Source organism: Numida meleagris, chromosome Z (assembly GCF_002078875.1).
Source record: "Numida meleagris isolate 19003 breed g44 Domestic line chromosome Z, NumMel1.0, whole genome shotgun sequence".
Lineage (NCBI taxonomy): Eukaryota > Metazoa > Chordata > Aves > Galliformes > Numididae > Numida > Numida meleagris.
The window spans coordinates 67,761,598-67,786,365 of record NC_034438.1 but is presented as its reverse complement, the minus strand read 5'-3'; the positions used below and the strand labels follow the sequence as shown (position 1 = coordinate 67,786,365).

Genomic DNA, 24,768 nt, shown 5'->3' with positions numbered 1-24,768 from the left:
GGAATAAATTTTATAGTGAAGAACTAGTTATCTAGCAAACTGCTTCACAGCTCTCATGGCAGACATTTATTTGCACGTTATTTCTGACTAACAATCTTTTCTGCACCTTGTAGATGTGCCCACCTACAACACAGCTACAAACGGAGACCAGGTTTAAAACACTATGTGACACATATCAGAGGAAATATTCAGTGCATCTTTGCAGCAATTCCTTGAAGGTCAGAACTTAACACTGTTTGCAAAATTACCCAAACCCTCAAAATATGTAAATGCCAACTGCGCTTCTAAATGCTTGAAGCACATCAACTACTCAGCTGCTTTCAGTTTATGCCTTTGTCCTTGTGACATTCACATGTATAACATAAAAAGCAAAGAAGCAAATCCTTTTTGCACTGAAATGGAACTGCTGCAGCTTAATGAACTGAAGAAATAATGTACAATTACCATTTTATATAATTTTTTTTGGCATCACTATGCCAAAAATTATCTTAAAGCTATCAAGTGTCTAAAATCCGATTTTGGCATTAAAAACACGATATTCTGAAGTTTTGCAGACTTTTATATATGACTTTGGAGATTTGTAGCATAATCACGTGCTATATGCGTAATGTGCATCTTCTTGTTTGGAGCCACCTTCATGTCTTCACTTGTTTGATCCATACAGTTTTTACTTGCTTACTTACTTAGAACTTAGTAAGTAAGTTCTCAATAACATAAAACAAAAAAAAAATGCGTGAAACAAGAGAGAAAATAATCAAATCCCATTCTCCAGATTACTTAGAGGTCATCAATTTCCCTTCTGCACATCCATGCCTGTATGCCAGTAAAGTTCTTTTGCCGAAATGGTAAGAATTAATGAGAGCCTATAATGGAAGAATCAAAGCTGCTCACAAGTTTGAAAACAGCTTCCTTCTTGATTCACTTCTGAAATGCACACATACACTGAAGTTACTTGGGCTTAAGGAAGCCCGAACAAAACCTAAAAGCTCAGCATACTGCCAGGAGCACAAGGACTACGAAAAGAAAAATAATAGTGTAGGTTGCAAAGAAAAAACTTAGCAGCGTAACTTCAAAAAGGAAAGTGATCTGATCTAACTAATGGGGAATTTTTTTTCTTTCTTTCTTTTTACTTTCTTCCTAAATGAGTTCTCAAAACTTCTCAGTGGGAGGGGGAGGGATCTGAGCAAGACTAATGACAACACTTAAACAAAGGATTCACAATTTTTAAGCTCAGAAAGACTCGTGCTTAGTATTTTTGAAATCCAAAGCGTACAATAAATTTATTGGCACAGTATTAATTTCTGTTTTAAACCAGAAAATTTGGGTATGCATTTAGAATGCATACTTTGAAATCTTCCTGAGAGGGGATAAACTGATTCAGTTCATGCAGTGCTTCATGTGTATGAGGAAATGAAACTGGGATAGAAACAACAGAAGTGATGATTTGTAGCTTGGGCTGTACCTGAGAATGTGTCTCATTCTCCTGCAGCTCTCTCCTGAGGGTTTCATATTCTGCATTCAAGGTTTCCATTATTTTCTTGAAACCATGGCTAAGTTTTGTTAATTTTTCCTTGTCATCCTGTAGTCTCTAGTTGAAAATGAAATACAAACAGATGATTGGATGAATTCTTTTGCTTTGGGCTAGAGACAAATTATTTTCATTCAACTTTTGAGATGGTACCTTTTTCTCCTTTTACAACAAGATCATATGCCTAAAGAAGTTATATTACTTTTCTGTAAACAATGTATGCCCTATCACAGTGATAACATTTAACAGTTATGAACAAGTTGTAAGCCTAGACTGTACTGTATCTGGAGAAGTATGAACACCGGTCTTAAGAATGTGTAGGAAATTTATCACCAGTGAAACAGGAACTGCTCTACATGGAGTTTGTTTTCAAGCAAATTAAGGACAACAGAATTATTTTCTTTTTTTGTGTGTGAGTTTTGTTTAGATTGCTAAATTCAAGCTTACAGATAGTCGTAAGTTACAGCAGAGAAGATCAGAAGAATCAGTAAAATAAAACAAGTTCTGTGGGAAGGAAGTTATCAGAAGGTATCCAGCTCATAGCCTGCCACATGCACCCAGTTAATAAGTTTGGATTCCAGTTTTCTAAGTACTTGGAAACAACAAATCCCCACATATTCTGTATAATTGCAAGCTTCACTCCTATTATTACCTTTTTCTTCTCTTCTCCTGATGCTTTCAGAGCTGGCAAATCTTTATAAACCTCCAACTCTGCTGTAGTTTGTTCAATTTTCTCTTTAAGTGAAGCCAGTTCATCAGTCATCTTGCCCTCCAAAAGTTCCATCTTCTGCAGGTCCATTTGCAGCTTTTGACTTTCTAGAACACCAAATACACAATCACTAGTGACTTTTTATGTGAGCAATATAAATAGCTCCTGTGTATCTTCCTGATTTTGACATGCACAAAAATGTTAATGTGAATGAAAGTACAAAATTCAATCTTCACAATCATCCTGCACTCCAAACTAATAAATTACTGTATCATATTCCATAAGTGAATAATAATGGAAATAAGTGATTTTCTGTATCACAGTGTGGTATTTCTATTTTAAAGTTGCTTATAGCATCTGTCAATTTCAAGTTGAAAAGCAGTCACAATACCTTACCAAAAGCTGGCTGTAATAATGCAATTTTAAAGATCTGTTTATATTAGTTTTTTAGTCTGATTTTTTTTTTGTTTGTTTGCTTGTATATGGTAAGCCTTTATTTTATGAGATTAAATTGCCAGTTTTTCTTTGAACATTGACTCTGCAAAGGAAAATTCTTCCATATCTCCACAGAAATAAGAATTGTCACAGCTTACAAACTGAGCGTGTGAGATGTATAATAATACAGCATTTACTTCTGACAATCAGTTACAAAAGGAACAAGAGGGATATAGGTAACGAAAGGAGTTGCGACTATGGAAGGACTAGATAGGGGTAGATTTTTCTGGACAGCTGTCTGTTTTCTCATTCTTGTGTTTCTCTTATGGTCCTGAAAGTTTAAACACATGGCTATTTAGTCTTACATGTCAGAGCTGCGTCTAACTCAGAATTGAGTCAGTATTGAAAGAAATAATGCAGACCTTTCTGCATTCTGAAATATCAGGCAAAGTGATCTATTAGAAGTGATGAGATAGCACAAAGAAACTTCTCCTGGCATAGACTGAGCATCATGCTCACACATTCAGGTTTGTGCTGATCCCCTAGGAAAAGAGTAGGAATATTTTTCTTCCAACTTAACCAAGGCAGTAGAGATCTCTACAGGAGAAGGAAGTGGATGTGCATGAGTGACAGAGGAAGAGCTCACCTTTCCAGAAACTGTGGGTATGTTTTCCTTAGCAGAATTATTTGGGAAAATCTCACTTCATCAAAACCTTAATATAACAAGATTTTGGTATTCATTTCTTCTCCTCTGTATTTATGACACACATGCATTTCTTTAGAGTGAAATATTGGATTCAAAATTTTTTGCTCACAATAAATCAAATGAATAAATTAAAAAAAAAATGCAAGCCGAGATTTTTCTGTTGAACATGCAAATATCCTGAGGAACCTACTTCCATAAGGTAAAACTGAAAGGGTCCTTTGTGTGCAAAAGGCATTTATATACATTCTAAAAAGTTCTATTCTGGCAAAAAGAAGGATTTAAAAATGAGAGGGTTGGAACTGCTTTGGTTGTCTTTGATTCAAAGCTTCTGCATTCTTCCAAAGGACTTAAGAAAACACCTTCCAGAATATTTTATAACTGCCTATACATTTTGGTGGCTGGTACTGGTCAGTGTCAGATCCTAAAGCAAAACTGAACAGACCACCACACTATTTCTCGTTTCTGTGGCACTGGTGATTTAAAAACAAACAAATGCTTAAGAACCTTAATAAACCAGAGCTTTACCATTAGAATCACTAAAAAATAAAAGTATATAAAGAATTCAAATTAGAGGGAAATAGCTGCAAAAAATCTTTAGATTTTAAATACTTACTTAGACCTAATCACAACACTTTCACTTTTAATATAGTTGCACTAATATTAATATTTTATTACTTTAACATTACATAGAGTTGACTTAATGGAATTTATTTCATATGTAAAGAGTAATAACGACACATGCCAAAATGCCTGAAAGGACTATTAGACTGTTCTGCCTATGTACTGAGAAATCTACGGTGAGGCAGCAATGGCCTACTCTTACCTACTCACTCACAGTTTTTGGAGAAAAGGCAAGAAAGTGGAGAGGGTGAATTTTATCCTTATCTAGCAGCAGCCACAGCGAAAACAAAACAAAACAAAACACCAAACTTAAAAAAACTCAAAACTTCTCTAGGGGAAGAGACAGGAAGAGGATGCAGCCTAGTTCCTTCTGATACGCCGTGCAGTTGCAGCATCTTGCAGGCAGTGTGTACACAGTAGCAAACTCTGAGACCAAACTTCTGTGACCCAGGGAAATGTTTTTGGGAAACTATGCCATCAGCACTTTTGTTTACTCTTCATGGTTTCCTTTCTTTTCTTTTTTTTTTTTTTTTTGTAAATGGCTCTGCTGATGGACTTTTTATATCCTTGCTGTGGCACAAAAATCCAGGTTTTAATAACAACAAAGTAATCCTGAGGATGACTGTGCTATAATTCAGGGGCGGGGAAAAACTCAAGCTATGCAAATTGAACATTCACTGTATTTTTACAGAATCTGAAGTTGCTTATTATACTAACTGTGACTGTGTGCAGAACTTTGCTTCTAAATTGTTTAAATTATCTGCTTAAAATTATATTCAGCAGCTTTCTTCTCTCCCTTTGCATAGAATGAACTATGTTCTTTAGTAATTTCTTCTACACTGCTTATGCTTCCTTATATTGTAAGATACAATTATTGTTGCTTACGTGAAAGAACAAAGTCATACTAGGATCTGTAATGTCTGGCTCAGTTTTTAAAACCAAGCTATAGCCACAAAGTGCATATTTGCAGACAACTGAATGCTAAATGTTCAAATGCACAACAGAATAACCAACTTCTGTAATATTTTCTGTGTAACAACTTTACAAATATCTGCTTTGCAGTTACAACACAGGCTCCTATTTTGAAAATTACTACCAAGTACAGCATGTAATAGCCTTCTAAGAAAAAGATTTATGGTTCTTCATTCCTGCCCCTTCCTTTCAGCCAAACAGACAAGGAAAAGCTTGCTGAATCAATAATGATATTGGAAAAGGTTTAGAATTATGAGAACAATTCCACTCTAAACAGTATTAATAAGGAACAAAATAGATACCTGTTGCAGATACTAAAGGAAAGTTTTGTCTGCTTTTTGAAACTACAGGCAAGGTCCTGCAAATTCCTAAAATTTAAGTGCTCGAGTATTTCCAAAATGAAGTAAAAAATGAATATTCACTTTGCAGAATCAAAGCCTGAGAATGTGAATTTGAGGTATTCACCATTGCTGCCAGTCAATTCTCCCCGGGACAGACCCTGTTAGAAAACCACAGTCTGTGTCTAAGAACTACATTTACAAATAATACATGGTTAGATAACTTAAAATATGTTTGAAGATTGTGAAGAAAATTATTTCAAGGTGAATATTAATAACATCAGACTTCTGGCTTATGGAACTTTATGCACATATACTAAAATATTACTGTTTGACATGCACTTGAACAAACAAGCCAGTAATTTATAGATAAGAAAAAGCAAAATAACTTTGAGGAATATAAATGGCTCGTTACTCACATGAGTTTAAATTTATCAACCTGACACAGTGTTTCACAAGATTTAGAGATCACTGATCGTGTAATTATTAATGTAACAACTTAGGTCATTTTTATTTTTTAAAGGAATGAATTTGAAAATCCATTACTGATCTCACCTGTAATCAGATACTTAGCAGTGTTCTGGGACTTCTGCACTTCACTCGATTTGAAAGAGAGGTCTTCCTGCATAGTCTTCAGCTCTTGATTAGTAATAGATGAAATTTGTTTCATACGGTTCACATTCTGTGTGTTACCAATAACAAGAATACACTTTATCTTTGAATCTACTAATGCTAACTGGGCAATTGAAGAACTCCTCTATTATTTGGCTTTTCTACTACAAAGACTGAAACAGTCTGGAATGATTTAAATGTAATGAATTTTCATTCTGTCAGTTTCCAGTAAAAGATGTACTGATAGATCAATGAAGATTAAGCAAGTCTATCTTTTTAGTTTTAAGGATAAACTGTGTTGCCATATCAATCTCTTCTAAAGTTAAGTGTCACTGCCTAACATATACCTTACAGTGTACTAAACTGAAACAAGAGACAATTGAAGTGTTGATATAATCAAAACATTACTCAGCTGAAAGACTTCCATAACAAAAAAAAAAGTCGACAGGAACCAAAAATGTTAACAGGAAAAATGTTTTGAAAGTGCAAAGAAAGGCAGATTGCAAATGGGAGCATTTTTTTGAAGTATTTGCATTAAATATCACATAGCAGTGTATCCCAGACATAATTAAATACATCAGAGAGACAACTGGAATTTTATCAGTTTTACTGGTTAGTGGTGACAAAGTAACTATCAACTGAGATTTACAGGCTTTAGACAAAATACTGCAGTTCTATTCTGAAATATTTATCATGAACAGAATAATGTTCATTACAGCACATACAGTACTTACATATGCACTTTTTTTTTCTGGTCACAAATATTATTTAACACTCAGAAGTCTTACCCCAGATACATATTTTTACTACAATTGTATGTGGTAGCTTGTCTTGTTTGGCCACCGTGAGAGTATTATGCAGATACTTACTTGAGAAAAAAATATTAAAAGCATCATCTTGCTTTATCCATTCCTTCTTCTGTTTCATGCTTCTAAATGCCTAGTTTCCGACAGGAAGAGGGAAATGCACTTACCCTACTTGAGTGCTCCAGGAGTGCAATAATATTGGTTTCTATTTGGGCCTTTCGTTCCAGTTCCTGATTCTTCACCTCTTCAAAAGTTTCAAGAAAATCTACAGGTCAACAAACATAATAAAGAAGGCTGCTGTTTACAGGGATATAGCATAAGCCCTTGTAGTTCTCTGTTAAAGCTTTACACTAAATTGATAAGATGTACATTTTCAGAAAGGCTACTCTGAGATTAGCAGTCTACTGAAAAAGCAGGTGGTACAGTCTTTAGGAAACCTGTCAAGGAGATGGAATGAAAAACACCAGTTTTTCCGCCTGTACACATATTTGCCTAATGACACGAGGTCACCATGAGGTTTAAGGTTAGGGATTCCATGGAAGGGGAAAGGAGTTTCATCAACTTCTGATACTTTTTTGAATGTCTATCCCAGCACGTGCTGGTCTTCATTTTTCTGAAAGCCACCAAAATGGGTAACCAAGAGAAACAGGTAACTTTACTGTCTCAAATGGCTTGAACTAAATAACAAACTCTGTTAAGGACATGAGATTACTATCCATCTGGCATCATCTGTTTCTTGTTTAACTTCCTTTTGCTACTTCTCAATCTTTTATGGTCATTCTTGTAAGTGTGCCACTGAATCTGACAAGACAACTGTAATGTATTCCTGTGAGACCTTTAACATTTGATGAAAACCTTTGCAAGATGCTTCACGTATTTGTGAATATGTTGCAGGCCTTAAGATATCAATGGCCTTGTCCTGAGATAGATTACAAACTTCCATGCAAAGGCCAAGAGATAACTTCTTTTCAGCTCTAAATTTGTTGTTAACAATACAAACAAGTTTGTATTTTAATGGAAAAATTCTAATATAGTTAAAATTCTAATATAACTGAAGTATATTAGAAAACTTACTGTCCATGCTTTCTTCTCTCTTCTTCAGCTCCTTGTATTTCCAGTTTTCCTCTCCTGCAAGAGATGTAACATCAAATTAACTTTTCATCATCTCAATCCTGGATCCCTTTAGGTAGGAAAAAATGTCAATTAACAATAAAAATTCATCATGTGTAAAAAGTACAGAATTCATTCCATGTCATTTAATATTGTCACATAAATTGGCTAAAAACGTATACATTTATATTAAAAAAGATAATTATCTTAATAAACCAGTCTCCATGCAATTTTTAAAACCTTTTAGAAGTTACGGTTTTTGATAAATAAGAGTAGGATAAGCACTCTTTTTGAAAAAGGAAGTTGGCGTGATTTTTCTGAAGTAAGGTGAATTTCAATAACAGAAAAAATGCTTTCCTGTCTTTGGGCACCATGATTTGTTAAACTTTTTGCAGCTCTGTTTAACATATCGGCCATTTCAATGACACTGTACTGTATTAAAATGGACTTTCTTAAGGACCTGTAGCCTCTAAGCTACAGCGTGACAATCTCAGGGAAAGAAGCAGGGAAACTCTACAAGCAATGGGATAGGAGAATAAAATGCACAGAACATTTTCTACAGTTATGTTTAAAAGACTTTTTCCAACACATTCTTCCCAGTCTATTAGGAGTAATGAATATGTAATACAATATAAAATTCAGTCCATCTTATCAATCTAACAATTGACGAGAGGCGTGGGACTCTTGAGTCTGGAGAAGACTAAGAGGGGATCTCATCACTGCTCATAAATGTCTAAAGCGCGGGAGTCAAGTGGATGGTGCCAGGCTCTTTTCAGTGGTGTGCAGCAATAGGACAAGGGGCAACAGGCAAAAACTGGAATACTGGAAGCTGCATTCAAACACAAGGATGAATTTCTTTACAGTCTGAGTGACAGAGCCCTGGAACAGGCTGCCCACAGAGGTTACACAGTCTCCTCTGGAAATATTCAATACCCGCCTCGATGCTCTCCTGGGCAACCTCCAGCAGGAATGTACTTTAGCTGGGAGCCTGGATTGGGCAATCTCCAGAGGTCCCTTCCAACACCTACAGTTCTGTGATTCTATAAAATGTACTAGTAAAATTGAAGGCTTGTGTTTTGAAATATGCAAGTTAAATACTGAGCCAGAAGTAAGCTGACTGGGGGAAGAGGGAGGACAGGAATTTCAAGGACAAAGAAGAAGATGAGAGAATCTGAAGTGCCTTAATGCATAATAGAATTATTAGTTCTGCTACCAATTTATGAATGTATTAGTTATTCTTTTTGTTGCTACACACACCATTCATGCACGCAATCAAGTTCCACCTTGTACATTTCCATAAATATGCTATAGGCACACAATCTTTCTGCAGAAAAAGTTTAAAACAAAACAAAAGAACAAAAGAATATAACTCATTACTAGCACAATGTCTGCACAGCCAGATTGTCAGGTATGAGCATGTCAACAGTCTCAAACATTAGGACAGCCAAACTTTGAAAGCAGATACTTTCTCAGTCAAGCATATTGCCCCTTTCATAGACTTAATACAAGACATTTGACCATCCCTTATCTATTACATTGAAGTAGAACTGATAAAACCCACTTGTAAGCTGTACCTACCTACAGGTTGCAACTGATGTGCTTGAAACTGAGTATCAAAGTATTATAGAACTGTTATGGTTGGAAAAGACCTCTAACATCATGAAGTCCAACCATCAACGCATCACCACCATGCCCACCAAAATACCATCCTTTGGATGGAGCCTGATCTGGAGACACTCAGCCCACTAGGGTGGTACCAACACTCCTCTGTCCTATGTTCACCTAGCTGAGATCTTCACTTGTTATTTGGGCCTTTATTAGGAGAAAATCACCCTTTTCAGAAGCCAGCACTAAAGCTAAGCCCTTTCTGGTCCTCACACAAAGGCCTGAATGAAGTTTATAGGCTGCAGTGCCTTCGGCTGAATGGCTGTCACCCTTTCTACATTACTTTTTAAGCACATCTGTTATTTTTAGAAAGATAGACCTATTTTCTCCTGTAATTCAGTGACAAACTGGCTCATTAAATTCTTTCAAGTAAGATCACAAGGTAGCTTTATTCTTCATATCGTGACTGTTACTAAATATGCTGACAGAGAGCAAATGCTTCCTCCTACATATGCATTAAATCCTGTTTTCCAACAGAATGTTTTTTTCTAGAAAGGTGAAAGAAGTACAGATTAGTAATGAAATACGATATGTGAATCTAATGATTAATTGTGAAAAATAATTCAATTCTAACGTTCTGCATTTCTCCAAAGAAATAAAAACAAAACCAGAAAGAGTGGCACAAGAGAAGGAAAAAAAAAGAAAAATAAAAGCAGGATTGTAAAATAGAAAATGGAAATGGAAATGCTTATAAAACACTCTTTATAAATTATTTACAAAAATAATGAAATGTCTGGAAAACAATGAAATACTTTCTAATGCAAAAGATGGTAGACATATCTAACATTTGTCTACAGTCAATTTTAGAAATATTTAGTCACTTTGAAGAGATTCATTGTTAAAATTCATAATGATTGCTAATGAAAATGCATAAACTAAGTATTTCCCTAACACATTAATTTATCAGTTCTGTAGAAGCTAAATAATTTGTTACAACGTTTTTCAAATTACATGCGCATATTTTTGTAAGGTCTATATAACCAGAATTCCCTGTAATTAGAAGGTTTCCTATGGGCTGAATTTCCATTTTAAAGAGAATCTTTCACAGCTGTTGAAGGCTTAAGCTATTTCTTTCAGAACTATAAGTGCTAGTACAAATCCAGGTCTAAGTTAGTCTAATATACAACAACAGGTGCTTGCTGGAGTTAAGCTTCGAAGCTAACACCATTTTTAGGCAACTCCCATGCTCTCCTTGGAAACATCAACACGAGAAATTTACAAGATGGATAAAAGAATAGCTGAGTTCTGGCTGCTTTGCATATTAGCATTAGTTTAAACATTCTCAGTTTCACATTCACTGATAAAAAATGGGACAGAAAGCCAGACAGCTGTACTACTATTAATTTGGTAGCTTTACGAATCAAACAAACTTGATGAATGCTCCTATCATGTTGTTATTTGTCATTTCTTGCTTTCTCAGCTTCTCTGAAAAGAGAAGTCTGCAGCTCTTGACACCAACCCATATTCTAATGGTCAACAATGAATACTTGCATGAGCGCAAAAGTTTCAAGCACATATGTCATGACATTGTATATTTTCTAGATGGAGCTCTGCATCACCTACCACCAGTGTGAAGTGATCCTACCTTGATGCTTCTCCAAATCTATATCAAGTTGTTGAATAACCTTTTTAAAATGCTTTGTTTTCTTTCTTACTTCTGCCAGCCTAATAAACAGATAATGAAATCCAAGGTTAAAACTGCTCTGTAAATTACATTTTTTTAAAAGATAGAAGTATTAGACTCAAAATAGCAAAACAATATTAGAATTACTGTTATTATAAAAGGTATATGTAATGCAGCTAATTTACATTAGGTATCAGTACTGTTGCTCTTTTTAACTAAAACAATTTTTTGTGAGTCATCAGTAGCTTTTCTCTTACTCAATTGGCCCCTCTGCTGGCTGCTATGCAGCTTTGCAAGAGATCCAATGTAATCAGCAAACCACATCAAAATTACCTTTTAAAATGTAAAAATCACCTATGTGTTCACTAAAATCTTCTTAAAAATGGCCAAATTAAACACTGTATTAGATAATCAGACAAAACGAGAAAGAAAGCTACCTTAGAAACATTTTTCTGTAACTTCTCACATACAATTCTGTTACTATTTATTATTTAAAATTCTGTTAAATAACTTACTAGCCAATTAAAAGTTGTCAATGTATTAAAAATTAACCAATGATTAAAATCAGTAATATTGCTTAGAAGAATTTTAAATGGTTTGTAGGAGAGTTAAGGTATCATCTCAATTCTGTAAAGAAAAAAAAAAAACTTAAGGGTCAAAATCACAAAAATCATTAACCTGAGTTTATGGCAAACCTTCAAAAACACGTAGTATCCAAGAATGAAGAAATAGTGCCCAGTTACTCTTTAGAGTTGAAAGCTATGTAAACAACTTTTTAACTCTGAAGTCTTAAGAAAGCATAACAAAAACTTAAATGTGTCTACAATGAATAGCTCTTCAGGGATGAATGTGTTTTTCAATCTTAAAGAAGTTTATGTCAGTGCTATTAACAATTTATTGTTCTTAAGGCATGTTTGTAATGATATAAAATATTTTATGCAGACCTAAATGGTTGATCACCACAAAAATTATCTAGCTGAAGCAGGATATATTCTGTTCCCTGTGGAAGGTTAACACCTGTAGAGGTTGCAGCACGTGATGAATATGTGATGGGATTCAATTATTTCTCATTAGAGGCTAAATGCAGTGTGTAGCAAGAAAAAAATGGGATTACTCACTGTCTTTCCATGCTTGCTATTTCTTGATTATCTTCTTTAACCTGTAAAAAAGTACAGCTTTGGAATATGAAGTAAAATCTACAAATGAAGAAAGGAAAAATCCAAAAAATAATTCTCAATTCATTACAACAGAGAATAGATTCGGCATATGAAACCCTGCCACCACATTATTCAACAACAGTTCTTCACCGAAGAAAATTGGTATAATCTATGCTTGATTTCTTCCAAAAGCTCCTTTGTGTTCTGAATACACTCTATGTTACACTCATTAGTAATGTTCAGTATAATAATCCATGTATGAAAGGCTATATAATACAGTGAAGTTCCTTGCAAATAAAAAAAATGTTCTTTGATTAGTACATCTGTATGCTATCTCAAAAGGATACTGTCTGGAGTTATGCAATATTATGGTTCGATAGGATCAGCTTTCATCATACCAGTAGAAACGAACTGGAAAAAGTCAACCAGCTGAGAAGCTAACTGTGCGAATTTTGTTTTAGCTCAACCTGAAACATCTTCGTCCCTTCATGTATATAATTACATGGTTTGTGCTAGTTAAAGAGCAAATAATGACAAAACTCAAAGAGAAATATGTTCAAATCTTCTCATCCCTTAATACACTGACTCAGAGAATCCGCTAAATGATACGATTTTATGTTCTTGCCTGCTTCAGTAATCTCTCCCTTTCCTCCTGTGGAGATTCCATGTTCTTGTCCTCAGCAATCATTTGATTCCGACGTTCTTCAAGCTCACTGAGCTTTTCATACAGCTGCACTGCCTCCAGCTTCACCGGGGAGTGTGCTATTTCCTGTTATGAAAAACAAAGCACCTACTAGCAACATTGCAGAAATTATGCTCTAATTGAACAACACTGCTCATTGTCTGCATGTTGAAAGTGAAGCTCGATTGTCACAAATAGTACAGACATATAGTACTTTATACAGTAGTATAAAGAATGAACTCTATAATCCAGAATCAACGCTGCGTTTTTTTGACTGGAATATACCAGTCAGCGTTTCCTTCTCTACAAATCCTTAAGAAGAATGTGAATGGTAATTTCACATTTATCTTTGGAGGGTAGTTCCAACTCAGCCAAATGTCACATAAAACATTTGACAACTACATGACTAAAGCTAGGAAACCTCACTATTGCCATCCAAATTTTGTATTTGAGATCTAGTAGAAACATATTAACCCATAACTGATTATAAATTATTGGTGGAAAACAGAGACACAGCTTTGCCATCTGTTCCCAAGGCATAATCCTACAGTATATGGAAATCTAAGGAGGAAGGTATTATTTTTTACACTGGAGTTCTTCAAAGGTTGGTACACAGGCTTGTTTTTATCATACATACAGCTCTTAGAGACACCTCCTTTATGCTTAGTGCATCCAATTCCTGCTGTTGAGCAAACAATTCCTAAAGAGGAAAAAAACCCAAGATTTAGATTAAAATTACTACTTGATTAAACTGTTTTTCATTCTGCAGTGTAGTATCCTGAAGATGCTGTGAAACATCATCTTCTTTGGATAAACTCAGCTTTTCTAACTAGCTTACACATAATATTCACTTAATTTCAGAAAAAAAAAATTCCAATTAACTCTTATAACTCTTCTTTGTTGTTGGGTAATAACCAAAAGGAAGTTTGCCCTTTTTGCAGCCTTTTTGTTAAAATCAATACTGAGTGTACAGTTTTTCTTTCCTGTTTTAGAATTTAAAGTTAGATTTTAAAACCTGAACTAGCCACCACAGCTTATTCATAGTGAAGAGACAGGTAGGCCCTGACTAATGATTCAGCCCATCTAAAGATAGTTGGGAAGCACTAGCTTTAAAAGATGCCACTCCCCAAATAGACTACATAAGGGAGCCTTTTAAGACTGTATGCCTGAAGCTCAACGAGGTTATTTCAACCCTAGAGATCTTACTGCTTTTGTTAACATTAGAATTAGTGAAACAGTAAAAATTTTAGAAGGCACGGTTTACTGTTGTCATACATCCAGACATAGAACAAGAACCCATAAAAAGCTAGTCAGATTTATTTTTGTGCACAGGATGAAAAAATTTTGCTTTAGTGCATGAAAAACCACTGTGATTGCTTTTTACCTTTTGCTCACTTTCCACATTTGGCTGAGCACCTAAACACTACAGAGGATTTAAAATCTGCATGTCGGTCTCCAAATTTGAAAAGAAAATGATGAACACCATTTGTTCCTAGGAACAACTAAAACATAACGTACTTGTTTTCTGTCTATTCTTCAGGCACTCCTACAACTGATCGATACATCAGCGAGTTTGTTGTTGTATTACTCAGTTTTTACTTTAATATTTAAATTGTACCTATGATTAATGGAGCCTGGCTAAGAAACTTTTTGGGTGAAATACTAAGAAATAAACCAACCTGGGACACCTTTTCATTTGCAGCCTTCATCTCCATATATTTAGCTTGATTTTCCTCAGTCATGTCTTTTATTATGTCATCTGCTGCAACTTTATTACGTTCGATATCTTCTTCCACGGCTTGAATTAACTTTTCTGTGCTGCAAAAATAGCACATTTTTTGACTTTTACTAGTCTGTTTCTACTACTATTTTTCCAACCCCACTGATGGAAAAAGTAGGAGAAGTCACGTTACAGAGTAGTACCTTTACCTGCAACAAGACTCTAGCTTTTAATGTGACGTGGACTTCCGGCTCGATACATCAGTATCTCCATGAGATTAGAAATGATTGACTTAGCTGTTATGCACCGCCTCTGGCAGTAGTGTTTTGAAAAAAAGTTAAAGCTCAGTGCTTTTTTAAGAGGCAACAAAAATATTAGCAATGGCTATCCCAAAGGATTCATTATTTGAGGTAGAACAACAGTAGACTACTAGGGAAACTGGAACAGGGTTGAGGCTTAGAAGTCACAAAACATACTGAGATATTAAGCAAAAAAAAAATCAAAGCATCAGTAACACAAAAGAGAGCTACTGAAGTAAAAAGGTTTCTACTCAGCTACATACTTCAGGAGAACTTGAGAAGGAGGCAAATCCTTTTCTATTTTCATACTATGCATTGGGCAGAACGAAGCTCGCAGAATGAGCACCATCAGAAAAAAAATTACTGGATATAATGTTTGTGTATCAGTATAATATCTTTGTCAATATGCACATAAACATGCTTTCAGATCAGAGCAAGTATCTTCTTCTTTCCTTAAGGATTTCTTCCTGAAATACAGCCCATGTCCTTAAATGCTTGTGATTCTTTACAAATAATGAACTTGATATGTAACACACTCCACAGATTTTTTTTTTGATGCTGATGTTTCCACAGCACAAGAACTTAACAGAGACTTAAGCAACTATTTAAGCACAAAACTTTCCCTCAATATGCAAATCTCTTGAAAATTTCTTCATTTCTTGACAAGTAACATTAAAAAAGTACAAGTTTTTATCCATCTCCAACATTTCTTTAATCAACAATAATCCATCTTGCTTGTAAATATCCAGTGGCATTTTAACTCAGTGCTTCCTATATGATCTGGAACTTGACACTTAAGCATACAACCATCAGGCTTTCCTATTGGCTGCAGAACCAATTAAATTGAAGATGATTATACAAAATTACTCAACCTAGTCAATGTTTTGCTAAGGATATTCCAGTTTCCTTATTTTTTTTTACATGGCCTGCTTATTCATTAGGTACAAAGGTTGAAAAAAAACAAAGTGCTGTTACGTGATACTATTTCTTGTCAGTGCACAGAGAAGTCTGGGTGGGCATATGGTGCTCCAAGAAGCAACAGAAAGGTAAGACACTTGAGACATCTTTTTCAAAATGTAGGCAAAGATTTACTTTTAAAGCTTTTCTACAAGGCTGGAAACAAGTATATCTTGACATACATTAAAGTTCAGGAATTGCTACGAACCTTGTAAATACAAAGTTGTTAAGTAAATTGTGCGTCAGTAAAAAGCGAGAGTACAGTTTGATTCTCTTCTAAAAAGCAGAGTACCTGATCATACAAATCTCTTTGCCTCCCAAATCTGCTATTTTCTTTACAAATGTAACAAAAGCAACAGGAATTATATTACAATTGAATGGTATATATAAGTCTCACAAAATACTCCAAGGAAATCTTCTGAACAAAACATCTTGGAGTTGAAGTAACAAGGACATGTCAAGGTACTACCTACGTATTGCTAGGCTCAGTTTCTTTCCAAAATAATTACTTTAAGCAGCAATTCTTAAAGTCTGGTTTTACTGAAAAGCTACACTTCAACTAAAATTATAGGTCGTTCCTTGTTCTTCTGTTGCTTACAACTGTTCCCCTATATAAATGCAGGAAATCAACTCTGTAAGAAAAACCCTAATTTTTCAATAGATGGTAAAGAATAGGGACTGTGTTTTGTCTTAGACATATCTGCAGTGAATTTTTAGACAGAAAAATGATTTTTCCCATTAATGGCATCCCAGGTACTTAAATATGTTAACTCTTTCTTTGAACTTCTGAAACACATTTAATTTTCATTGTTAACTTAATTGTTATTAACTTACAGACTTAGTAAGTTTTAAAATAATACCCAATATTTTTCCCCACTCTATTAACCACAGCATGCTTTTTTTTTTTTTTGAAATCTGAAAACTATGATAATGCTATTAATCGTATTTCTAGATTGCATGGTTAAGGTCTGCTCTGTTTCTGAACATCTTTGTAGAGGTATCTCTAAACTCCAAGCGTGCCATTAAGTTCCAACTTAAACACAGTTGATATTGGGAGTTTTCAAAAACTGCAGCATGGTTTCCACTAGCCTCCAAACTGCCTCCAAAAGTATGCAAGACGGTCTCTGGCTACAACAGTACCTAATACAGCAACATACTACCACTGCTGTTACTAGCACCCCTCATTATTTTTTGACATTTAGTCTGGAAGATTGAAATGTAGGAAAGAGATACTGAGGTTCTCTTAGACTACTACCTTTTCTCTATGAGACTTCACACATGCAAAACTCTAAAAATATCACAAAAGGGATAATATATCCTTAGCATAAAATTCTAATTCAAATCTTGCATAAACATGGATCGGTTTAACATGTAAAAGACAAAATTTAACTCTCCTGTTTAGTAAATCTTGCAAACTATGCCCAGTTCAAAGGAGAAGATGGATATGTTATACATTTTCCGAGATAAGTTAACATTGCAGAGAATATCATTTATCAAAAAAGCATTCCTGACCCTCAAAACTTAAGGTACAAATCTGTACAAAAACTCCAGCACAAGAGAATGAAGCATGCTTCCTTAGCTTCAAAGATGAGAGCAACAACTAGGGCTTCATAAAACAAAGGTACATTGCTTATGTCATACATTATATTATGGATAATAAAGAGATGAGAAGGTCTAATCATTAACAATTCACAAAAACTGTGAATTCACATAAAAATATATGAGATATCTGTCCAAATAAACCAACAATCTAGTACAGCATTCTGCCTCAATCAGTGGAAACAAAAGAAATTGTTTAGGTAGGGCATGCAAGCCTGGATACTTTCTTCAGTTGATTCCTATTGTAGTCTTCCAGCACCCATAACTGCATTAATAGGGATATTAATAAGTATACATCAGCCTATTCCTTTTATCCATTTGTGAATCTGATGTCTATAAACTTGTCAGATCAATCCATTTTCTGTCAGCTTATACTACCCACTGGATTTTAGATTTGCCCCAATCCAGGGAAAGCTCAATGCATTATGGCTGATAACGTTTTTTCTCTTAATTTTACATTTTACAGTATCTGCGTAGAACAAAATGTACTGAGTTACTATTTATTAATATGTTAAACTACTACTACACTGATATTTTCACTGAGAGGGTGGTGAGGTGCTGGCACAGATTGCCCTGAGAGGTTGTGGATGCCCCATCCCTGGAGGTGCTCAAGGCCAGGTTGGATGGGGCCCTGGGGAATCTGATCTGGTACTTGCTCTAGTGGTTGGCAACCTTGCCTGCAGCAAGGGGGTTGGAACTTGAGCCTCAATGTCCCTTCCAACCCAAGCCATTCTATGATTCTGTGATTCTGATCTCAATATTGAAAACTGTTGTTTTTTGCTAGACTTTGAACATGAAACTACCTTGGCTGATGATCTGGGCTGGAATACTGCTTTTGAATCAAGTCACTGCTGACTGCAACATTACTTCTCAAACTGTAAGTAAGTTATATATGCATGTAAATCATTCTCATTTTCAAAATACAGTGGAAATTGGAGTCATTTTCAATGACTACAAAAATGAAGTTCCTAAGAAAGAAGCAGACAGAGACAAATAAAAGGACGTGCTTTGCTATGAAATAGGAATTAGCTCCTGGAAATCACATTAGATGGTTAAGCAACACTAAAAGTTATTTGATATGGTTTTATATATTGGTCAAATCTTTCTCTGCCATTTCGGGACAGGCCTAAATCACAGCAGTTGTTTGGACAAGACAAAAAACTGCTCAAGTTTGAGCAATTTTGTGTTAGCACTTGCCTAAGTCAGGATCAAATGTGTGTGAGATATTTTAAAGTATTCCTTATAAAATTCTCTAAGATATTTTAAGATATTATTTCAAATTCTATTTTTTCAAAATATTTATTTGACAAAAAAAACCCAATGGATATATACAGTATAGAACAGACTTTTAATCTAATTTGTTTTTAATAAAGCTAACTGGATACAGTCTGGTCACAGCACTAACAAGTTGAACATAGACTACTTATCTAGGAGGAGGAACAACACAACCAATCTCTTTCTAGTACTCAGAATCTCATTTAAATCCAGTGCAAGTACCCTGCCAACAAACTGTAAGCTGCAGTGATGCGTAAGGAAATCTACTTTTTTCAGAAGAGAAAAATGTTTCAAGGTATAGAGAATAAAAACTCTCAAACCTGACAAGAGTACAGCTATGCTAAGCTTCAACACAGAAAATCAAAATGAATTTAAATGCTATACATATAATAAAAATATGTACTCAGGCTGGTTGAAAGCATGTTCCAAAGATGTTTTCAATAGTAAGCATAGCTATTTTAAAATAAAATAATATATTTGAAAAAGGTTATTTTAATTAATTCTTAGTCTTGAATCCACTTTCTCTATGACATCTTTACTTGGTAGTTTCTTGACTATGTGGCAACAGAGTCCTTTTCTACACAGTCAGACCTCACATCAGAATTTCAAAACAGACAGCCCTAATAGCTCCAAAGTGGCATGCCAGATCAGTTCTATTTAGGATGATAACCACATAAGCCTTGTAAATCTATCAGAATTTAAGCACTAAGTATCGTTACCATCAGGTCACTACACACGAGGACAATTCATTCCCCTGTATCACTAATCTACAAGAACGTTATGGAAAACATTAACAAAACAGCACAAAGACTAGTAGGATTTTTCTTATAAATGGCTGCCATTAAAAAGTATTCTTTTATTCCCATTAACAGTTATCACTGGAACTCCTTCAATGGACATCCCTATTGTATTTTAATTGTTGATACTATCTTTTTTCAACAGGTCATTTGTGATGAGTCTGGAAAGAACCTCTCTAGCATCCCCACTGATTTGTTGCAAAATGTTACTAAATTAAATCTCAAAAATAATAAAATCACTTTAAAACACAATGACAAAGAGATTCTTATAAGGCTTTCTAACCTCGCTGAGCTTTTTGTGAATGAAAACACAATTACTCTACTATATAATAACAGCTTCAACAATTTGACAAAACTTGTAATTCTGGATATCAGCAACAATTGTATTAATACAGTTCATCAAGCAGCACTTCCAGCATCATATCGACTGACAGTGCTGAATCTATCCTATAACAGGACTACTCAATTAGATTCAGATGTATTTTCTTCTCTAAAAAATCTAAGAGTTTTGAATCTTCAGAATAACCTTTTGGAATCTTATCATACAAAACCATCTTTTAAATTGACTACAATTACCTTAGATGGAAACCCATGGAACTGCTCCTGTAGCCTCCTTGATTTACAAATATGGCTAACTGCTTCTAATGTGACAATGGGTAAGTTCTCACAAGAGCAGCATTTCACACCTGTTTCCCTCAAACAGTCTTACCTTAGTTTTTCCTGATCTGAAAAAAATTCACTACGAACTACTCTGTATTTTAGTTACCGGTGATTTTTTAAGATCTTAATGCCAATTAGCTAGCAATATCTCACAGGATCTCTATTGCTCCTATTCACAGAAAATGAAAACAACACTACGTGTACATTCCCAAACACAAAGCAAAAATTCTCCATCAAGACTGCAACTATTCAACCAGTTGACTGCGGAACTGAAAAACTTTCTTTAGAAACTACTATAACTTCCACTTATGCCATTAAGAATCAAAGCACAGTCTTTCTAACAGCTCTGACTTCAAACATCACTGGAAACCACGGAACAAGTGCAGGTAATACACTGATGTTTCTCTTCAGTCTTTGCAATCTGTTTTATTTGCCGTTCCACAATTCATATGGTTTTACATTCCTACTATACTGTTATTCTTTCATCAAAGCTGTAGAACAAGTGGATTTTCAGGTTTTATTATAACTCAGTTAACCCCCTATGATCTTTTATGTGTTCTCAATCTAACTATTAAGAAATTCATAGCAGAGTTCTCTCAGGTATTACACATAAAGATAACTATTGTTTTTTTCCTGTCTGTTTTAAAAGCATTTCCATTCCTTGGCAAAAGCTGGACCTTCCTCGTGGGAGTGCTAGGGTTTGTCCTAACCACTACACTCCTGATTTTTACTGCTGTAAAATGCCCAACATGGTATCAGTACTTGATGAGCTACAGACACCGTCGTCTGGAAGAAAACGACCCTGAGATGCTTCAACAGGAGTTCTCAGCTGACATGAGTTCTTTTCCTGCAATATCAGATATAAATGAGGATCCCATAGTAATATTTGACAAAACTAATGCTTTTGAACCTGAGGAAGATGGATTTATTGAGGATAAATACATAGATACTTATGTAACCGAGGAGAGCTAATATCTTACACAATGCACAATGAACTGACTTTTCAATCTATTCATCCTTTCATATTACACTATTTAAATATTGTACAAAGTGAACCTAAGCAGCCTTGTATCTCAAAAAATTTGTAACAAAATATTGTTGCATGAATCACAAAGGTTAGATATTTGGTCATGTGCACATGCTAGTGTCACAACAAATATTTTGAAACATGAGAGAATACAGATCATCCATGCTTTAGAAAAAAAACTATTTTATAATTTATGGGAGGAAAAGAGTTTACTGTACATTGCTTAAAATGACCAAGTCCTTAAAAAGCAGGCTGTGACCTGACACTATATAAATGAAGAAGCCAGAGACACAAAACTTTTTATTTACATCACTGAAGCAGAACACAGTCAGACTAGGGACTGAATCCAAATCAACAGTATCACAGCTCAGTAGTCTAACAGACAAAAAAAATATCTACAAATATTTACTGTGAATCAGTAGACCAACTTAAACGTGCCTACATACACAAAAATGATAACCAGCACTACTTGTTATCTAATGCCTTTATGCCTTAGTTCTTGATCAAGGTCTCTGCACATTTTGTTAACACTTAGAAATACATTTAGAGATAAACCAGACATATTTATGAGCTGTTGAAAACCACAATGTTAGTGAAAAATGACTTATTATTAAATGGAAAATTGTTATTTTAAAACTCACCCTTTCAGCCTATCACCACACAAACTGTTCTCATGACCTACAAATTCCTATTGCATACAGCTCACTTCCTTTCTCCACATCCTTACTTTACCAGACAGGAATCGCAGTTCTAGTCCCCACTTATACTTACTTTTCCCCTTCTGCTACTACAACACATCATCCATAATCTGAGATAAGTAGGTCTCCACAAGCCAGGAGACTTCAATGCCACCTATCTCCTCCTGGATGACAAGGTAAGCTATCATCACAGCAGTTACTCAGAGGAATTTAAAGACAGAAATTCCAACCTCAGCTTGATACTGATACATGATCTGAAAAGCGTTTGCATATTGTCTGTTTCATGGATTACACTGTGACAAATTTTTGAATTCAGTAACTTCTCAATTTTACTGTTTTCAGGTGAAGAGTTGACAGTATTTGAAGGGCATAAACTTTGTCTACTTACGCTTGTCTTTCTGTGAAAATTTTATCCACACTCTGAGCATCTCGGTCATTCTTTACTTTTATCTAGAAAAAAAAGGAAAAAGATATTTGAATATAAGAAAAAAAAAATATTTTATACACAAATTCAAGGTTTTCTGTAACAGAGAAAGAAGCTGCTCAGAATGCAGTAGAATGCAGGGGAGAAAGGAGGAGCAGAAGCCTTGGGCTCCAGAGGTGTTCTCAGGCTGTCTTGAAGAAATAGCTTCTGAAATTGCAGTCTTCCACTGCACCTCTGTGTTTGAAAAAGAAGTGCAATCAAGTTTGCAGCAAATCAATTTGCATACTACTGCTATGGGATCTATTAGTAAAATACTGCTTAAGCCCACAGATAGAATGCAAATGTAACAGAGCACTCTTCCCTTTGGGACACAGACAATGAGACTTTTCACTTTTTTTTTTTTTTCATATTTCTTGATGAAACATGGAAAAAAAAAATGGCCAAGAAACACTCAGGTGGTTTTTCAAGCTACCAAAATAACGGAGAAAGTAATTTCAAGAAATGGAACACGCTTAATGCTTCTAAGGCCTTAATACTTGGATAAATTGTCTCACTATCTCGGAAAATAAAGAAAATTAAGAACAAAGCTGACTGATTTCGTCACTGGCCACATCGCAGACTTAACTGGAGTTATTTAAAAAGGATGGAAAACAGAAGAGAACTAAAATTTCCAGAGCATCAGGAAGCTTTAAGTTGCAGTGCAGACAACTGAATTTGCCTCTCATAAGGCATAGCATTCTATGCCTTTTAGTCAGATAAATAATGTATTGTAACACTTGCAGTTTAAGTTGGGAACACAGCCTTCTCAAATCTAAGACACAGAAACACTATCATCACAGAAGCACTGTCATCTGTCCATACTTTGGACAGTTGCCTCACTGCAAACATGATATTGCCAAATATTATGTCCAATTTAAACTGGAAAAGAAAGTATACATTTTAAATTAGTACCATGCTTTTCTATGTATGTCAGGAGTTCAAAGCACAGACATCTATTATATACCATTTCATTTATTAAATACAGCAAATATCCTAATTCTTACCAAATTGTAATCACGAATCACTTCTGCTATGTCTGTATTGGTGTTAAGTAGATCCACAACCTGAAAATAGAGAGAATTACAACCTGTAAGAATTCTGATTTATTAAAAAGAAAAAGACAAAAATAATTACAGACATACAAAAAGATCATAAAAATAAGTAGCAACTCACAAAGCATTCATGAAAATACAGTATTTATCTATTATTGCAAAAAGAAAACCATTTGAATTTTAAACCTGAACAGATTACACACTGTTCTTATAAGTAATTCTCACTGAATGTATCTATACAAACTCAAATATTATGCAGCAGTAATTTCTTAATTGCATATGCAATGGCTTATCCTAACATACACTAAAATTTCCTGTTTGTTCTCCTTAGCTTCAATTTTTTTCTCTTCCGGTAACTGAATAAACTCAGCATTATTAACCAGTACATTCTTAAGGAGAAACAGCAATGAAAAAAGAAGTTGTAATAAAGCAAAATCAGTAGTAAACAAAGGAGAAAGTGCAAAGTATGTTTTCAGTATCAAAACCTGATAGTAGCATACCATGTTGTAGTCTTCTAGCTGACCTTGCCATTCTTTGATTTCACCCGCTAAAGCCTCCGCCCTGAATACAAAACAAGAAGCCAAACTTAAAACAGGAAGTGTTATATAAAAAAAAATGAAATAATAATAAAAAAGATTAATGGTTCCTTGAAGCCTGCACAGTAGCCTAGAACAAAGTCTTATGACTGAGAAAGTTAACTTTGGGTTATTTGCTGCAGAGCTCACCTTTTCTCATATGACAAATAGGCAGATTTCTCTTGCTTGTACATTTTTACTTCTTCCTGCAGCTTGTTAATTTCTGATGTGAGTTCACCGGTTTTGCTTCTGCAAAAAATAAAATAAAATAAAATATAATAAAAGATAATAAAACAAAATAAAATAAAATAAAATTTGAATGTACAACTAAAACACCATGAAAAACAAAATTTTACTCAATGTGATGTGCAAGCAGTATCTTTCTCACACAGTACCATGTTTCCAATAAACTATTTCTACGAAAAGCTAGATGAATGAGGAAAAATTAAAGCAGTTCTGCCAGATAAGGTCATAAATAAATATCAGAAAACCTGGCTATGAAATTAAATGTTTTCATTAGTTTTTTGTTCTGGTTGAAACAGTCATGTTTTTTCTGAAATAGACCAGAAAAAAATCATAGCACCCTTTCACAGAATACAGATATCATCCAAATAATAATAATAAAAAAACTACCATATTTTAGGACTGATCATGCAATCCTGTAATATGATCAGCTGACAA

The 24,768-nt window shown here is 34.7% G+C and overlaps 2 protein-coding genes across 3 annotated transcripts in view; one reads left to right on the top strand and one right to left on the bottom strand.

Annotated features, from left to right (window-relative positions):
• Window positions 1–24,768, bottom strand: part of IFT74 (intraflagellar transport 74) — a 32,830-nt gene that overhangs the window by 5,134 nt on the left and 2,928 nt on the right. For both annotated transcript variants that reach the window (XM_021381605.1, XM_021381603.1), the window contains exons 5-18: window positions 24,238–24,336; window positions 24,013–24,073; window positions 23,465–23,524; window positions 22,386–22,447; window positions 14,645–14,783; window positions 13,603–13,665; window positions 12,909–13,052; window positions 12,245–12,285; window positions 11,088–11,167; window positions 7,802–7,855; window positions 6,895–6,992; window positions 5,865–5,991; window positions 2,181–2,344; window positions 1,463–1,588 (exon numbers count right to left, since the gene is read on the bottom strand). In XM_021381605.1, the coding sequence (XP_021237280.1) occupies window positions 1,463–1,588; window positions 2,181–2,344; window positions 5,865–5,991; window positions 6,895–6,992; window positions 7,802–7,855; window positions 11,088–11,167; window positions 12,245–12,285; window positions 12,909–13,052; window positions 13,603–13,665; window positions 14,645–14,783; window positions 22,386–22,447; window positions 23,465–23,524; window positions 24,013–24,073; window positions 24,238–24,336 (1,318 nt within the window). The remainder of the gene's footprint in view (window positions 1–1,462; window positions 1,589–2,180; window positions 2,345–5,864; window positions 5,992–6,894; window positions 6,993–7,801; window positions 7,856–11,087; window positions 11,168–12,244; window positions 12,286–12,908; window positions 13,053–13,602; window positions 13,666–14,644; window positions 14,784–22,385; window positions 22,448–23,464; window positions 23,525–24,012; window positions 24,074–24,237; window positions 24,337–24,768) is intronic.
• LRRC19 (leucine rich repeat containing 19) lies at window positions 15,991–22,375 on the top strand. Its single transcript, XM_021381606.1, has 4 exons — window positions 15,991–16,030; window positions 18,325–20,268; window positions 20,452–20,658; window positions 20,922–22,375. The coding sequence occupies exons 2-4, from the start codon at window positions 19,647–19,649 to the stop codon at window positions 21,242–21,244; spliced, it is 1,152 nt and encodes a 383-aa protein (XP_021237281.1). The 5' UTR covers window positions 15,991–16,030; window positions 18,325–19,646; the 3' UTR covers window positions 21,245–22,375.

Coding starts and splice junctions, on each gene's coding strand:
- LRRC19 (XM_021381606.1), top strand. CDS start 19,647: ATGGCTGCCATTAAAAAGTATTCTTTTATTCCCATTAACAGTTATCAC. Junction 20,269..20,451: donor TGCTTCTAATGTGACAATGG/GTAAGTTCTCAC, acceptor TCCTATTCACAG/AAAATGAAAACAACACTACG. Junction 20,659..20,921: donor AAACCACGGAACAAGTGCAG/GTAATACACTGA, acceptor CTGTTTTAAAAG/CATTTCCATTCCTTGGCAAA.